Source organism: Chanos chanos, chromosome 3 (assembly GCF_902362185.1).
Source record: "Chanos chanos chromosome 3, fChaCha1.1, whole genome shotgun sequence".
Taxonomy (NCBI): Eukaryota; Metazoa; Chordata; class Actinopteri; order Gonorynchiformes; family Chanidae; genus Chanos; species Chanos chanos.
In genome coordinates this window covers 5905022-5923183 of record NC_044497.1, presented here as the reverse complement: position 1 = coordinate 5923183, position 18162 = coordinate 5905022, and the positions used below count along the sequence as shown (strand labels likewise).

Sequence of the window (18162 nt, the reverse complement as noted above, 5' to 3'; positions counted from 1 at the left end):
TCGCAAGGTTTTCTTAAACGTACCACAGAGTGACATTACAATTTAAGCAAGTACAAAGGCAAAAAAAAAAAATCCATTTTCATACAGATCTAATAAGCCTAGGCAGGTTCTGAATGCATTATTAATCTACGACTTAAAGTGGTTCTGAAAGACAGAGCACATGTCACCGGCCCACTGTGTAAATGCTCGATGTCAATTTGACATGAGGCAGAGAGAGAGAAAAAGGTGACATACAGGTCACTGCTTTGTGTGTGGATAACAAGTGGTAAAGGTTAAGCTCTGAAAGGTTGTGCAATCATTTGAAGTCCAGCACACCCCACCCAAAAAAAAAAAACAAACGGAAATGAAAGATACAGGGAATGAAAAAGTTTCTTAATGCACACTTTGAGTGGTGAGGAACAAGACAAGAAACACTGGGAGAAAACCTGCTTAATACATAATGAAAAGTGAAATGCTGTGCTTTACAATCAGTAAAGTCTTTGCACGAATTGAAATACACCAGAGACTGTACAAAAAGTAGACCAGTTGTGTATTCTGGGGAAGTCCTCCCATGTAAACAGTCAATTAGAGAAAGAAAAAAAAAAACCCACAAAAGCAGCCATGAGCCACCTCTGTACACTGCCATCAGGTGATCAGCTCTGTATCCATGGAGACCAGCTCAGGGGAGGGACAGGGCTTTAGCAAGTCGAATCCAGAACCAGGCTTGTGTGCAGGGTCTGGTGTAGTCACAGACAGTCAGGAAGCGGAGGATGCTGGGAAAAGGCCTCTTCATGGGTTTGTAGACAACAGGGATGAGCCGTTTGGAGCGCGCCCCTGCAGAACGTTTTAAAGATGTGGTTATGAAAAGGACGAGAACATTCACTTAAACACACGCAGCCCACAGCATCACCGTAGAAACCTTTCTGAAGAAATTTCTGCAGAGACAAGGTGCTAACAATATCATCACAATCTTCTGTAAGCTAATCTGTTTATCTTCTCTGCAAGTTGCAGAAGAATCTATAATATCTTAGGTTTAGTAAGTAACAAGTAAAATCGCTGCTGCATCATTGCATGTCTTATGTAGTAAAAGATTTTCAGTCTTACCTGGACACAGACTGAGGGCAAACTTAGTTTGGAAATCGCAAGCATCGCTCTCAAGGTAATCGTCAGAAATCACCACAACCATTCTCTTACATCTGTGAGTAGAGATGAAAGGGTATGAAAAGTTAATATCACGATTATGGTGAACAAAATTATCAAGGTTATCACTGTGACCATGGTATTCTTAAAATGATGCTGAAAATGTTCAAAAAGTACTGATATGCAATGTGATAGTTAATGGCTGCAGTGAGGTCTTGAGCGTTCTTTTTGATGTGGGTGCATAGGCAGCCTGTCTTTTAAATGCATGCTCAAATGTTTGTGTCACTGTAGATGAGGACAAGGGACCAGTAGCATTACTGGGTTTGCCTGCTGCATGAGTGTAAACAAGGGAATGGCAAATGTATTACTATTAGTAATAGTAGTAGTAGTAGTAGTAGTACTATCATTATTATTATTATTATTCTCTCTCTCTCTCTCTCTCACCAACGCATAGTCTTCTGTGTTGAATGTGAGCATATGCATTGACCCCATGCAATATTTACATAAGTACAAGAAGACAGTGATTGTAATTGCAATGAGCTCAACAATTGCCATAAATACAGAGGAGTACAGTGTTTCTCCTGTTGGAACACTTTTATAGGATGTAGTGTTGGGCAACATTAAGGAGGGAAAATTCTGAGATATTGAGGAAAAAGAGTCATAATATTACGCAAATAAAGGCATAATTAAACGAGAACAAAGTCGTAATTTTATGAGGAACAAAATATATCATTTTTAGGAAAGTACATTACCAGAAACCCACAAAATGGGCGAGAGAACAGTCAATGGCAAACTGCTGTTTCAAGATTCAAGATTTAAAAACTTAATCATTGTGCAAGCATGACGACGTGTGGTGTCACACCCAACAAAGTCCTGATACTTATGATAATGTGGTGCGGATGAGCCAAAAGATTAAGTATTTCGTATCATTTCACAAGATACTCCACGTTCCACGGAGGCGACAGGCTGCTCTTCTGATATTTACCCTCTAAAATAATATGTAATCCTAGCCTAAAATTACGAATTTATTATTGTTAAAAGGTTATAAGTTGTGCCCCCTTTCGCGACGATTTTCTCTCTGCATGTTCTGCAAATAGGGTGACCACCTTCAATCAAGTTTCCCTCAGCACGCTTATAAAAAACAAAATATGACCACACTTCAAATTTAGACCTGTTAGAAGGCTGAAAAATCTCCATAGGGCTGTCACTGCGTTCCACCATGATTTCACGGACTCAAAACAAACCCACGTTGCAGGCTGCGCCTGCGTCTGGGAGACTGTTGCTAATTTTGGTTGATGCTGAACAGTATTTATCGTGAGTTTTTCGAATCGCGGTAATCAACCACGGTTTTAGTGATAACTAGAAACTGAAACGGTAATACTAACCGTCAGAAATTTTACTGTGGTTTACCGTGAAACCGGTAACCGTATCAACCCTATCTGTGAGTAGACACAACAGACACATGGACATTTTTCATTCCCTTAGCACTCAAGTGCTCATTAACATGTATAATGACAACCAAGTGTGTTTCAAAAATGTAACAACAAATGACCTACAAAAACGCTGCATCTGCAATAGGCCTACTGCAACTGTATTTTTGATGAGGTTTTTGAGGAAACCTCAAGACTGTTAGGAGACCTGCCTTAGATAATGAGGAGATTAACTATAAATGTGATGTAAAGAGCCCTCCAAGTGATGTTAACCTATGACGAACGGAGATTATATTATATTAGATTAGATTCAGCTTTATTGTCGTTGTGCAGAGTACAGATACAAAGCCAATGAAATGCAGATATTTTGCATATAAATGATAAAATATTAGAAAAGATGTTGTTTAATACTGTTTAATGTCTATCACTCTCGCTCTCGAAGAATTAGAAGCACCCTTCATGACTAAGGGGAAATTTCCATGTTTACCACAGCCAAGGAAAACACTTTGACATCACTTCAAAAAAACAAAAAACCGGCAAATTTTGAACATGAACTCAGAAAGTTCCGACTGTACAAGTGAATTCCAGCGAAACAAAATCGTTAACGTCAGAAAAAAAGAACCATCATGTAACTTGCCTCCTTTCGATAAGTTCCCCTGTGATGGTCCACACACAAGTGCCCGGGAGGACGTCTCTGTCGAAAACGCAAAGCTTCAGGCTGTATTCAGTCTGCTCCAGCTGCCGTATCATCTCATCGACAAAGGGAAAATCACTCTGACAGTAACAGATGAATGCATCAAAGGTTTCTGGACTGGGGCCTAAGGGTCAAAACAAAAGATAAGCATAAGAATAACAACGGACATTTACGCTTCTTGGTCGATTAAAAAAAAAAAAAGGTACAGCACCTTTGATATAGATACGAGTTCTTCTCTTTTGATACAGAATTTTGTCACTCACTTTCTCTACCCTCTCACCCGAATTGAGGAGCAAACTACTAGTCTAGATGCTGCAAAGACAACATAATAGGCTATAAGACAAACCCTAACACGATGTAAATATATTCATGAATGTACATGAATTTTTGGGATCAGTTGTGAGGCCTCGTACTTAATCGTGCCAGTGTATTTGACATCACGTATAATCAAAGACACAAACACAGACAAAAAAAACTTTATTAGTGAAAAGGCTTTCTTACCACTGTCCCTGATAGTGATAGCCTGAGACTCAGAATTCCGGGAAACCCAGCTGTCAACTTCTGGAACCTGCACGGGCGGTTCCTCTCGCTCTTTTTGCTTTTCCAAATACATTCTGCAGTTATCATCTACATAAACACAAATGAAATCCAAAATCATCTTGAGCAAACGTCTGTTCTGCCACCATTATATAAGTGAGGAACAAATCTCCATATTCATATTATTTTAACATAAAGATTCCCCTCCAACCGTCATAAAAAAGGAAGCCTACCTATAGAGTTTTTCAATTCCGAAAGGATATCTTTTCTGTCTGCTTCTTCAAGTATTGACAAAAACTTTCCAACGTTGGCCTCGGCACATCGGGCTTGCCAATCGTCTAGAATACTTTTAGTAGGGTTTTCTCTTTTTTCGTAGTTCTTAATCTCCAAGTAGGAAAACCCCATCATTTCGGCAATCGTCATCCAATCTGAGGCCACAGTATTTGTTGGATTTAAGAACAAACTCAATCTTTTTCTGACATTAATGTTCAAAGCTGTCAGAGGTATACTCCAATGGTCGATGCTTGGCTCGCTTGGCGATGCCATATTGTTCCGCAAAGTTCTGAGGATATTCTTGACAGTAGGTCAGTATATTACTTCTCGTTTCTTCGAAATAGCAAGGTAGGATTGAATTTCAGAGGACAGTTTATTCAAAGTTTACTCCTACACACATCTGTAAATCCGTTCTTCAACTCCGAGGAGCATGCCTTATCCTACAGAGAAGGAAGTGAGTGATTCTGCTTTTAAGAATGAGGAAACGTGCATAAATATGTCAGTCGGAAGAGTGACGACACACGAGAACAGCCAATCGAGTTGGTAATGAGTTAGGAGTGGAATTAGAGCGCTGACACAGCATTGGGAAATCGGACAGAACTTTTCAAAATATACACGTTTTTTTGTAAAATCTAAAGACAAGATTATTCGCTAACTGTGTCATTTATTAATAGAGTCAAATCCGGGCAAAGTCGAGTCAAAACAATGTGTAATTTACAGCACGTTCAGAAAGTTTCCAATATGCCAAATGCTGAGATTAACTGGGAAAACACTGCCACGGTTTTCAGTGGTCATAATCGTAATTTCAGTTTGCCTCAGGACTAGAATGCGTTCAGTAAAACGCTAAATTTTAGTTTCATGAGTAACAAGTACGTCCATGAATAAGTCTGGCTCCTTATTAATATTAATAACCAACACTTTTAAGAGCAAGCGATGTTGCTGTGTAACACTAAGAATACATTTGCATTTAACCATAAAGGCTACGTTTTACAGCAATATTGTATATGCATAAATGTAAAAGATGAACATGTACTGTTCGGTCTGTTCTAGCATTAATCAGCGAAATTAGTTCTTCAGTAATACAGAGCTGTGTGATTTTATTTCCGTCGCCTTATACGGAGAAAGGAAGACCGCGCGCTCTGGTAAAACAGTTTCTCTTCCCCTTTCTGATAAAGACGAAGCTAAAATAACCAGTCGCGACCCCTCTACTTCCCTAATATGAGCGAAAACGCGTACGGTCGTTGTATAGATATGGATTTTATTAGCATGTGGGGCGTATTTTCTATTGAAGTGATGTAGGCCAGGTTAAATAAATGTAAGTCACACGTCAGTACACCATTCATGGTATTCTTAAAATATGTAACAGGTTTAATGAAAGGTGCCACAAACGAAACAACAGTAGATTGAAGTAAAATATTAAATGTCCTGGACAGGTTGAAAAAATTAGAGTTGCATGTTCACTGAACTCCATGTTCTTAGATGTTTACTATCACCTCTGTAAATATTTGACTTTGTTTTAGAATGTGTTGAAAAGAGACAGAACACCCAGCTAACAAATCAGACACACTGTCTCCACATTCAAGTCTTGAACACAGTGTTAGGCCTAATTTCACCCTTTTACAGTACTTTATTGAGTCACAGTGAAGAGAAGCAAATAGTTTGGGGGACGATTTCTTGCTTTCGACACCACTTCCCCAAAGAGAAAAATGTACCTGACTGATTCCTGTGTGATTCAGCTTCAGAATACAAAGGAGTCATTCAGACCTGTGACTTCCCCCAATCACTCTCTAACCAAAACAAGCACTGTCCACAGCGTCAGAGCTTTGTTTCTTTAAGCATGCTATGGACGTCCCACTTGTTCTCGCAGATAAGGACTCTGAACAGAGCAACCTACTGCTCCCGCCCCGATCTCAAAAGTTTTTGTTTTTGGAGAAGTAAAAGTCGATGCCTCTGTCTTTATGCTGCCTTGGCGTGTGAGAAGGTCCCTTTCTTCCTCTTCCACTGGCCACAGCACCTGACTGAAAAGAGAGAAAGTGTGCAATGTATGGTCAGCTCTGAATAGTGCCCTGTGGGTGAACCCAGTAATACAGTTTGTTACGTTTCAAAACATTCTTTACAACAATCTGACGAAGAAGTATCCCCTATGTCATCAGCTATTTAGTGATAAGTGGATCTGTCAGAATGAGATTCTTCCTTAAATAAGGACTGATTCTGATGTCTTTTAGAGTTATGCTTTGTCTCCACCTGGTTATATAGATTTACAATATTTATTTATAATGCACATACAGGTTTGTTTTCTGTTCATGTCATGTCATTAGTAACTTTTTTTGATAGCCACAGAAAATTCTATTTAAATGTTTAATGTAAAAAGCGAAAGCCTCGCCATCTGCGTGTCGTATAAGCTCGTTGAACCGTGTGAGAAGAACATGAGTGAAAACATAACTTTTGAGCATGATCAGTTGTGGCTGGAAACTTTCATCAAATGAGAACTTTTTTTGCGTGTAGCATGGAATTCATCACATCAATATGGATGACCACAGTGGAAGGTGTAAATGGTGGCTGACATGAACGAAAACCGAAAAGTTCCATCATATTCACGAGGGCAATCCACTTGGAACACTCCTTTCTGGAGAAAATCTCTTCCTTAAAAATGACTTTACTTCAGTTATTCAAACTGAACCATTGTTCAGCACTACATTGTGCTGCCCAGATGAGAACTTCTAAAGGAGCGACATGTGGACTCATAAAAAACATAAAATGATGTCAGCCGACCTAAACATTCTTTTGGCTCCCATGTAGATTCCATAACTTCTTCTGTGACATCACAAAGCACTTCCACCTGTTCTTCCTCCAAGGTTCTAGCCAAGCGCTTACCGGTTTCTTGTTAACATGACGACTCCACTCGGGTGCCATGACGACGGGCGATGGGTAAGTCTCGTTGAGTGACACTTGGGCGTGTGACAGGGCGGAACTGCTGAGTGCCCATGGAGTGTGCACATCTCCACCCTTAATACCCTGAAGTTCTGGAACCCACTGCCTCACATAGTCACCCTGCACAGAATTGGACGTGCTGAACAATCAGTGTCAAATCATATTTACATGGTTCTATTGTTAGCATGGCTCTTTAAAGCCTTGTATGTGACTGTGTGACTACTATGATATGAAGTGAAACAAACTATCTCTGACCTGGTACAGTGGCTCTAAGGCGTTTCATAGAAAGTAAATATTTTCAAGTAACAGTATTCTTATAGAGCACAGAGGCACCTGCAAGATGAAGCCTTTCCTGTCTGACTTTATCATACTATACCATCTGATCAACCATCTGGGCATGTGTCAGGGCTTTCACATGTTTGAAGCTTATCAATTTTTCACTGAATACATGACAGAAACCAATGCACAGACTTCATCAGGATTTAACCTCAGCAAAACACTTGCGCCATGGACCCAGAGGATAATTTGCCTTAGTTTTATATAACCATTAGCACACTGTACCCAGTGCTGTGCACTTGCTGTCTGTGACCTCTGACATATATTGACTGAAGTGCTCTTACATTGTTGTCGTAGTCTAGTCCTTGTTTAACCATATTGAACTTCCTGTTTTCTCGAGGGTCATTTCCTATTCCAGCGCTGTACAGCCAGTTGCCATAGTTACTGCACACGTCATGGTCCACCTGCAAAATCGCACCCTAACTGTTACTCAATGACGGAAATCAAACCCCAGGCAAAAAAAAAAAAAAAAAAAAAAGCTTGTAACACATAACTCCATTTAAAATAGTGCAAAATGCTGAATGCTGATTTCAGGGAAGCCAGTAAATTTTTCAATTTTTCTCCTGCTGTAAACTACAACAGCACCTGTGTTCACATCATGAAAATAATGAGAGGGAAAAAAGTGCAGTCTTTCATTTTACGAAAGGTAAATTCAAGTCACTATCATGGGCAGTAAATTCAGTTATGACGATTAAGCAAACGACTTGCCCATGTAAAAGGTGAGAAATACTGACATACCAGTAAGTACTCAAACCACTCAGCTCCCATTCTCCAGTCCAGACCCAAGTCCTTGGTGAGAAAGCTGGCTACGTTCTGGCGCCCTCTGTTGGACATGAAGCCTGTCAGTGCAAGTTCCCTCATGTTGGCATCTACAAATGGTACCCCTGTTCTGCCCTCTGGGGAAACATAAAAGGAATTATTACCAGGTTTCAAAACATATCTTTTCCACCATCTTAACTGATTTTCTTTTTTTAAATTCATTAATTTTGTCATCTTTAAGGAGAAAGGTCATTCAGCAGCGTATTTTCAAATCTGTGGTTTTAAGTTTTTGAAAGTGTTTTAACTCTCTCGCCAATTCTGAGTGCATTTACTAACATCAGAATGACGTGCTGGCAGTGGTATCAATAAAGCAAATTCAGGTTACTAACAACAATTAATTCCAACATTTTGTTTCCTTTCCAGGTTTTATCCGTGCAAACATTCGGCTCATCAGATCAGGCTCGTGTTTCGTACCTTTCCATGCATTGAAGAGTTTCATGTCTGTTTTCCAAGGTACGTGTTTCTCTTGAAGACCTAAAATGAAAGTGAAACTAATACTTAACGACAATTGTGCATTTTTCCCCACATAACAACATTTGGAAAAAAAAAAAAAGGATCTGAAATTTGTCGCTTCCCCTTTGATTCAGCAACATTAGACAAGACAAGTTTATTTATACAGCACATTTCATACACAAAAGCAATTCAATGCCCTTTCCATAAATAAAAGCAGAAGGACATCCAAAGAAAAAAATAAGGCCAAAGTGCTTTAAAAAGGAGGGGGGGGGGGCAATGAAAGATAAACATTTAAAAAATATACATAATAAAATGTAATTAAAAGAAAGCACAAAGTATGTAAAATAAAATAAAATAAAAGCGTGTAGTCAAAGAATGTAATTAAAATATAAATAATTAAAAGAAAGTGCAAACTGATTAGACCTCTACTTCCAGAGCTGAAGTGCATGAAGAGTACAGTGCAATTTTTACGGCCCAAGACATACGGCACATGAGAAGAGAAATGTTTTTAACCTGGATTTAAAAATTGCAACATTTGGGGCACATCTAACATCCTCTGGTAGTTTGCTCCAATTGCATGCAGCATAACGGCTGAAGTGCTGCTTCGCCATGTTTAGTTTGGACTCTGGGCTCTACTAGCTGCCCTGAGTCCATGGATCTAAGAGCCCTACTCGGTTATATATTCTTTTAACATATCAGAGATATATTCTGGGCTTAAGTGATTCACAGACTAGTAGCAACACTTTAAAACTTATCCTGTAACTAACTGGAAGCCAGTGTAAAGATTTTAGGATTGGAGTAGTGTGCTCAATTCTCTTGGTCCTGGATAGAACTCTAGCAGCCATTTATTGTTCTTGCAGCTGTTTATTGTTTTTTTTGGGGGGAAGTCCACTTAAAAGGCCATTACAGTAGTCTGCCCTACTGGAGATAAAAGCATGAATGAGCTTCTCTAGGTCGTTTCTGGACAGAGCTAAATAAATCTGCGTATCATCTGCATAGCTATCGTAATCAGTGATCTACGGTGTCAAATGCAGCAGTGAGATCTAGTAAGACTAGAACTGTTGTTTTACCTGAATCCAAACTCAGCAAGATGTCATTTAACAGTTTTATAAGAGCTGTTTTGGTACTATGGTGAGGTTGGAGGCCTGACTGAAATTTGTCAAAATGACCATTTGAGTTTAAAAGATTGCTGATTTGGTTTAAAACAACTTCCTCAGTGATCTTAGCCATAAAAGGAAGATTGGAGACAGGTCTATAGTTGTTTAACACAGAGGCATCCAGATTTCTCTTTTTAAGAGTGCTTTGATGACAGCTGTTTTTAGTGATTTGGGGAAAATGTCTGATAGTAGTGAGCTGTTAACTATTTGTGGCAAATCAATTGTTACAGAGTTCAAAATAGTTTTAAAAAAGTCGGACGAAGTATTGAGACAAGATGTCGATACTTTAAGATGCCGAACTGTTTCCTCTAAGGTTTTAAGGTCACTTTTATTGAATTGTGACACGATAATCAAACTCTAGGTGGTTGTAGAGATGGTATAGTTTCATTCTTTGACTGCATGGCGTTGATGGTCAGTCTAATAGTTCTAATTTTTTCACTAAAAAAGCAGGCAAATTCATTACATTTCTCTGTGGAAAGGAGTTCTGGGGCTGCCTCTTTTGGGGGGTTTACAAGCTTGTCAACCATGACAAACAGAGTCTAGTATTGTTGATGTTCCTGTTAATCATTTTAGGGAAGTATAGCCATCTAGCCCTGCATAACTCAAATTTAAAACTACAAAGGTTTTGTTTCTAGATTTCATAGTGGATTTGAAGTTTAGTTTTTCTCCACTTAGGTGCAGCTTTCTTGCATTCTCTTCTCAGGGCTTTTACCATCATAGTGTTTCTCCACGGTGTTTTCTGTTTGCTCAGAAATTTCTTGACTTTTATCGGTGCAACACCGTCCATGACGTTCAACAGTTAAAATCAAACATGTTTTAAAAGTTAAGGGGGAAAAAAATGACTTGTCTTTACTCACCATCCAAATGAAACAGCCTGTCTCCATACTTAGCAGCCACAAACTTGAAGTAGTCTCTCCAAAGCAGCTCAAATATTACCCTAAAGAAAAGTATTGCGATCACATTTAAAATACCTGAAAATCTGAAAACTGAGTTTGCAGAGACGTGATTATGAAATCATATATTTATTTGTTTAATCCATCTCCCAAGGTTTTTCCAGCATGAAATAACCAGTTTTACTCAAGATGGCATGGTGTCATTTTATGACTTTCCTGTTACGCAACATTTTTTCCAAGTGACCTTTTTTTTTTTTGTACTTACCAGTATGTGCTTTGATTGGCAGTTCTCTGAGCCTCATATTTCTTAATCTGATCATAAATGTATCTGGGAGATACGCAGCCCAATGCAAGCCTGGAGACACCAAGAACATACCATGTGTTACAGACACTGCATTCAGCTGCAGTGTGATGTGACTGCAACGGAACTACGCTTGTTACAACAGTAGGGGATCAGCCATGTCGGCGATGCGAATATCGACTCGTCTGTTAGGAGAAACAGTCTGTGAAAAGTGCACTTGTGTGGTTGTTCAATACACACCAGGGGGAGAATTTTGTCGAGTAGTCCACCCCAACCAAGCCATTGCGCGTTTCCTTGTACGTAGCTACAGCATCCTGAGACAAATGGAGCACAAGCAGATTTTAGATCATCCTCTTCTGTCCAACATCTCATTTCATGCAATACTTTTTTTTTTGTTTTTTTTTTTTATGTGATCTCATCTGCATGATTATATGCTGAGGAAGATTGACAGGAACAAATCCAAGCAGCATAAGTAGGTTGCAAGAAGCAGGCAGGGTACTGTGGCTGAATATGATAAACGATCTTTAGTCATTACAGCGCATACACAAAACCTCTTTAAACAGGATTCAGCGACAGCCCTGCGATCAGCACTGCCTACTGCTAATAGCATCTGAAATTTGAACCGGCTCAAGCGAAAACACACTGGGCTTTTTCATGAACGGACTGCAGCTGTGTCACTGTTGTATTACTAAGTCACTCACAGTGTCCCAGAAGTAGTGTTTCAGTCTGGCAAGAGCCTCACTCTCTCCTCCCTGACAGGGGAACGCTGAACGGGGGTCAGTCAGAGGCTCTGATAACAGAGAGACAGAGAAAGGCAACTGTGTCATTAAAATTTCAAATGTCGGCTCTTAAACGATCAATGCCCCTCCCCCACCATTTGATGATAAACCTTAAACCCTTGACCACGTATAGATCAAATGATATTGACACCCCACTGCAACATCACACCCATCTGTTACATGTTGTGAAACGCAGCTACTTCACTGATAACCCACTCACTGACAGTACGGCGCATTGAATAAGTCACCTATTTGCCCTAGGTTCTCATACGTGGGGATGGCTCCTTCCTCCAGGCCAGGGGGTACAGGCTTCACCTGCTCTGGGGTGGGTATGACAGGCCTCACTCTTCCCTGGGCTTCCACAGCTTTTCTGAACTGAGTGTATACGTCAGGGAGACTGAAAGAGAAAGATACATATGCATTATATTTCATATATAATAATTACATATGTATGTATGTATGTATGTATGTATGTATAACTGGTTGTTTTAAACTGGACGTTTTAAGTTACGGTCATGAGAATTTCTGTTAACAGTACGTTGTGTGCTAACAGACATGCCTAAAATAAAAATGAAAAGTTTAAAAAGGAAATTATGTGCTCTGTTCCCGTGTAATAAAGTGTGCAATTATAGCTTATTACACATTCAAATGGCTAAAGTTATGTATAACAGCAATGATGAACAGTAATAATATACAGCCATAAATAATTCCACTAAAAAGTCCTGAGGGCACTCACCCGCCAATATGATTGAAAGGAAGATCATCTCTGTGGTACAGCGTTGACCCCCAGAAAGTCTGAACTCTGATCTTGCTCTGGGTACAAACATCCTTCACTTTTTTCTCTATTCTCTCCTCCTCTGAGGTCACCTGAAAGCAGGGATGAAAAGAGAATGAGAGAAAGAGAGAGACAGAGGGAAAAAGTCCAGAGTGGTATACAAAGCCAAATCTTCTGTCTGGAAAGACTGTGTTAACTAATAGTGATATTAATTCATAGGGATCTCCATCACACACACACACACACACACACACACACACACACTCACACACCATGTTTCAAAACATATCCTTACGTTCTTTGTTCAACCATGCACCCAACCCCAACACCTGATTCAATACAAAGCACCTCTTAATGTGAGGCCTAATGTTGTGTAAAGCACAGTTACTTGCAGATACAGATCCTTATCGCATATGGAGCCATAAATGATCCAACTAAATTCATTGTACTATAGAACTATATTATATCACATTAGCGGGGTAAATATCCTGAGAGCGCTGACAGTGGTGAGGTGAAGTGGAGCAGTGAGGAGTAATGTTTGGGTTTGTGGTAACCCTGACTGACTGTACTGACCTCCTCATGGAACGTCACAGCACTCACTGTGCCCAGCTGTTTAATGAGATCGCTCACAATCTCCTCTGGTTTTCCATGTCGTACCACAAGAGTGCTGTGTACACACACACACACACACACAGAGAGAAACACCAACACAAACACAACAACTAATGAGTCCAACCAGCACAAATTTACTAGTTTGCAGGGGGAAAAAAATGTATTGTGCTTCGAAGTGATAAAAATTTGTCAAAGAAACTGAAATGCAGGACCTTAAATTAATCTACACTCACGATTCATAACTGTTTAAAGCAGTGTTTCTCAATCCTTCTCCTGGGGGACCCCTGCTCCGCATATCCTCTGTTTATCTTTACTCCAAACACACCTGATCAGTGTGATTAACGTGCTCGTGATTAAATCAGGTGTGTTCAGCCAGTGAAAAGTGCCACTGATGAGTTCAGCCAGGTAGGTAGAGCAGGGAAAGATGGAAAACGTGCAAAGCAGGGGTCCCCCAGAACCAGGATTGAGAAACACTGATTTAAAGGTTTTAAATCGGCAGCACAACTGAGGAGTGATGGATAATCTGTGCTTACAGAGGACAGCTGAAACTATAATAAAATCTCACTGTACTATACTACATACCACATAAATTCTATATAATCTACAATACATAATATCTCACTACACCACGCATGTACAAAAGGGTCAGGAGGCTGATCATCAGTACTGTAGGGAAAAAAAAAGGACAAACAAAGCATTTTTTGCACACCATCCCTCAAAAACGTAAAATTCCCTCACACAGAAGTACCCACCTGCCTCTTTTTTTCAGTGTGGCCCTCAAATCCTTCACACTTTCCAGGAGGAATCGCAGGCGAAAGGGGCCTGTCCTGGGGAAGTTGAAGCAGTGCGTTCCCACATAATGACGCGGGTCAAAACAGTAGAGCGGCACTATGTGGTCCGCGTTTCTCTGGGCCCAGTAGAACACCTGCAGTCGTTTTAGAGGGGAGACATTCAAAATCATAAACTAGGTCTGGAAGTTCAGCTGACTAGGTCTCAGGAAAGAGGCTGTATAAATCCAAGCCTTGCTGGTTCAGTTGGCTTTTATAATCCCTCCACACAAAGAAAAGGGTTGAGTCTGCTCCTCAGTCAGTCAGGGACATAAAGTGGCTAACAGAAGGTAGAAACAAAAGTAGGAAAATCTAGAGTTTAGAGTGTGCAAGTTGGGGTTTTTTTTGGGGTTTTTTCGTGTAACCCTGTGAACTACGATGACAACATCATTTTTGTACCAAGCGCAGAGCTCCCTGTACAGATGATTTGATTACTATTTAGGATTAGGTCAAAGGGTAATGAGTTAATTGCAAATTGAAAGCTCCAGAAGAGGTCAACTGTTGTCAGCGTGACGATGTGGGTCCAGACCTGCAGCTCTAGACTTGTGCCTCTTTCAGTTTATGTGTGGGTAACCTTGGTAACACAATATATTCATGACGTTTTACATTCAACAGCAAATTAACTAGTTTCTGAAAAAAAAAAAAAGTTTAACATTCATCTTCAGTCAAATATGAAACAAAATTCTGTTTAACTGTAACGTACTGGGGACAACAACTTCCGGTAGAGCAACCCCACCTAAAGTGACGCCAGTGTTACTGTCCAATGAAAATCATCATCTTTGAAAATTATGTAGCCATGTTCGTGTGTTTGGTAATGCGGTCATGTAATAGTCGCACAGACTACATAAACATTGGTTCAACATGATGCAAAATCGACTACAAATACAGCTAAAACACTGTTCTAAATTGTATGCAAGATTTAAAACGAAAATCCCTCAATGATGGAGAGTTACTAGACTAGGATAAAACATTACACTCAAATTAGGAGTCGGTTAAAGCACTTTTACCAAGGATTAAGCTAAATTTATCTTGCAATGTTACAGTGCATTAAGAGATTGATCTGATGAAGAGCGGTGGCGTGGCCTTGGTCTTTTGATGTAACAGTTGCTTATATTAAACAAAGAGCAACACTAAAAACACAACAAACTTACCTCGTTGTCGTGAAGACGTAAGTCATTTCTGAGTAGGCAGATGATGGTTCGAGACGAAGACATTTTTAAACTAATAGTAAACGCACTTTTGTTAGGACGCTCGATTGACTATGGTTTACCTAAACCTACCATCTAGCTTTCATGGCAAGGAATGCTTGAATATAGCTTGCGGCAGTGAGCTCACGTGCAACAGCATGCGGACTGAGTTACAAAACAGTGTATGTAATAGCACGTACGTGTCCCTGCTTTGCGCTTTAGTTGCTTTATTATTGAACATTTGGCAAATGCTCGTGTTTCTCCAATGCCATGGGTTAAACTATGAATGTGTTCGAGCTCTGTAGTCGGTCATCATTTACGGTTAAGACGTGATTCTTGTATTAAATCTAGATAGAGCACATTGTACACAGGTTTACGTCACACCACCGGCGCCCGGTTTAGGGTTCGTCACTAAAGTGCGCAACAAGGAGAAACGCATTTTATAACAACTCAGTCAAAAGCAAAATGGGTCTTTGCAAAAAAATATTTACCGTCAGGGCGGTCTCATTATACCTCTTTATGAATGTTGACATGAATTGTTACCTGATTTGGAGAGCAGAAAAAGTCTATCAGGTGTATATCAGAAAACATGCTTGGGCCAGTCAATGATCAGACGTATGTGGCCTAAATGTTTCAGAGAGACGACGGAATCCCCAGGAGTTTGTTCCTCTCTGTCTCTGGTCTCACGGAATGGTGATATTCCCTGTTTACCTGTCTCGCACTGACAGTACACCAGGAAACTCCAGCACCTAGCTCTGACCCTTTAACTACAAAGTTCATCAGGGAATAACGTTTATCATTGGCATGTTTAACAGTGGGCTTTACTAAATAAGTATGTTTTTATCCCAGACATAAAGCTTGAGAGTGTGTCTGAGTCCCAAACATTTGGTGGAAGGCAGTTACAGAGATAGGGAGCTCTGTGAGAGAATGCTTGACTACCTGCCAGGGCTCCTACAGTTCTGGGACCTTCCAGATAACTGTAGCGAGGTGACCTCTCCATCACAGGGGAAAGAGATCATTCACAGCTTTGTAAATGAGCAGTAGTTATTAATAATCAATGCAGAACTGAAAAGGAGGCCAATGTGTAAAGGACAGAATAAGGCATAGGCGGTGAAATTCTCCAGTACGTGGGAGTACTGTACACTTTTAGCGGCATCTTACACTGTTTAGGGAACAACAAGAGTATTTTAACATTCTAGTCCAGATCATATAAATGCATTCACTAGTTCTTCTGTACCTTCAAAGGAGAGAAATAGAGGAGAAACAAGAAAGGGGAAAAAAAGAAAACCATGAGGCAACAGTAAAAAAAAATGCATAGAAGTTTATTACAATAATAGAACGTGACCCAGAGAGAAAAGCCAGACTCTGGACCCAGCCTGATAGCAAATCCATTCTACGTAGGTAAGTATGCCTTAAAGTAACCTCACCTGTGACCAGTAGGCGATTTGTAGGGGGATGAGGGGGTATGCCATCCCCCTTGTTCGCAAAATAACCAAAATGTATCCCCCTTTTTAACCTGCCATCCTCCTACATACTCTATAGAGTAGTGTCAGTGGCCACTGGGCCATCCCCCCTGTTAAAACATAACAAATCACCTACTGTCTGTAACTACCTCACCTGTTCCTTATTAATCAGTGGGCTGAGTTTATTAGGAATCCCTGTTCTCTACTCTTATGATTAATACCTACATTGGTCTGGGTGGCTGACATGTGTAAAAATGTGCTAATGTGAGGTAAAAAAAAAAACCCAAAAACATAAATGTATGTAAGACATTGCATTTTGTTATCTGGATGAGTATGTGACATTAAGAGGCAGAGAAAGTAAGCCATTGTTTCATGCTGTCTTTTGTCTGTACTCTTCATATCTTCACACTGCAAAGTATAAATGTAGAGTCAGGGTAAACCCTGAAACCTGCGTACAGGGGCTCAGAGAATTTGGTGTGGAATGTGTGCAGGCGGGTCAGTGTGTCATCGAAGATGCTGTAGAAGGACAGAGCGCCAGCCGCCCAATCAAGATACACTCCTACTTTGGTAGCGGGGTTAGGGCCAGAGGTCAAAGCAGTTCTCTTACCATTGTGACACAAATAGAACCCACCTTCATGGCACAATAGAGCAACAGACTTGGAATTCATTCCCATAGAACCTGTGAGCCTGCTGATGTTCCTGTCTGTAACTCCTGCCTGTATTATTCCACTCCACTCTACTTCCCAGTAACAACGTTCAGTCAGAGCCTCTCCACACAGCACCTGGAAAGTGTTATGAAATCTGTCAGGGTGATCGGGATATGGCTGCTCTACTGACGAATGTTTTACTCTCCTGTTCCCCTCAGACAGAGAGAGGTTTCTGTGTGCTGTGTTCTTGTCTAGCGTGAGCTGACAGGCATCTGTGTACAAGAAGAAAGTCATTGTTATATCATTACATCGTTACAATCATGAGTGATCGCTGGGGTCATACAGTAAATCATTAAGCTTATAGAAGTACAGTGAGAAAGATACAGCCAAAAAAGTTTTCTGAGCATGTCAGTTCATTACTTTTTTTAGATGTCGGTGGTTATTCTGACCGAATACCTTAAACTTCCTTGTCTCTCTTTAATGATCTCCGCTTCATGTAAATGAATTCCACGTATATTTTGATATCGATCATGATCACACTTACATTTCCTTAGCGCAGGTCTCAATGTGCACTCTCCACTTTGGTTCAGTCTGTAATTAAAAAACAAACAGCAAAGAACTCAGGCGGATTGAACGTGAGGTATACAGTATAAGCACCCATGTTCCGCCGTGAGAACTCAACACACTTACTCCAGTTTACCCAGTTTACAGTGTGGATCCTCCAAGAGGGCAGAGAACAGCTGCAGTGTTGAGTCCCCTGGGTGGTTATTGCTGAGATCCAGCTCTCTCAAGTGTGAGGGGTTTGAAGCGAGAGCTAAGCCCAGAACATCACAGCCCTCCTCTGTGATCAGACAGCCCGACAGCCTGCAAACATGATCAAACAACAGCTCAGCATCTGGTTCGGATCCTCCTCCAGAGATATCACGACG

General features: G+C 40.4%; 3 protein-coding genes across 4 annotated transcripts in view; all 3 read right to left on the bottom strand.

Annotated features, from left to right (window-relative positions):
* Nucleotides 1-358: 358 nt before the first annotated feature.
* On the bottom strand, nucleotides 359-4449 carry myd88 (MYD88 innate immune signal transduction adaptor). Of its 2 annotated transcripts, XM_030769517.1 has the most exons (5): nucleotides 4014-4449; nucleotides 3746-3870; nucleotides 3187-3374; nucleotides 1084-1175; nucleotides 359-813 (listed from the first exon to the last, which is right to left on the bottom strand). In XM_030769517.1, the coding sequence occupies exons 1-5, from the start codon at nucleotides 4324-4326 to the stop codon at nucleotides 659-661; spliced, it is 873 nt and encodes a 290-aa protein (XP_030625377.1). In that variant the 5' UTR covers nucleotides 4327-4449; the 3' UTR covers nucleotides 359-658. The 2 variants fall into 2 exon arrangements, with proteins under 2 accessions (XP_030625377.1, XP_030625378.1); XM_030769518.1 differs by lacking the exon at nucleotides 3746-3870 and having other exon boundaries at nucleotides 3187-3367.
* Nucleotides 4450-5786: 1337 nt separating this feature from the next.
* cry-dash (cryptochrome DASH) lies at nucleotides 5787-15150 on the bottom strand. The gene is made up of 14 exons (XM_030769511.1): nucleotides 15088-15150; nucleotides 13862-14034; nucleotides 13071-13164; nucleotides 12459-12589; nucleotides 11971-12119; nucleotides 11645-11733; nucleotides 11184-11257; nucleotides 10908-10997; nucleotides 10607-10686; nucleotides 8554-8613; nucleotides 8059-8216; nucleotides 7605-7724; nucleotides 6928-7104; nucleotides 5787-6071 (listed from the first exon to the last, which is right to left on the bottom strand). Exons 1-14 carry the CDS (start codon nucleotides 15148-15150, stop codon nucleotides 5964-5966), a joined length of 1566 nt encoding a protein of 521 aa, XP_030625371.1. The 3' UTR covers nucleotides 5787-5963.
* Nucleotides 15151-16981: 1831 nt separating this feature from the next.
* Nucleotides 16982-18162, bottom strand: part of LOC115806445 (uncharacterized) — a 42915-nt gene continuing 41734 nt past the window's right edge. Inside the window, exons 22-24 of the mRNA XM_030767142.1 lie at nucleotides 17924-18097; nucleotides 17778-17824; nucleotides 16982-17505 (exon numbers count right to left, since the gene is read on the bottom strand). Of these exons, the coding sequence (XP_030623002.1) occupies nucleotides 16982-17505; nucleotides 17778-17824; nucleotides 17924-18097 (745 nt within the window). The remainder of the gene's footprint in view (nucleotides 17506-17777; nucleotides 17825-17923; nucleotides 18098-18162) is intronic.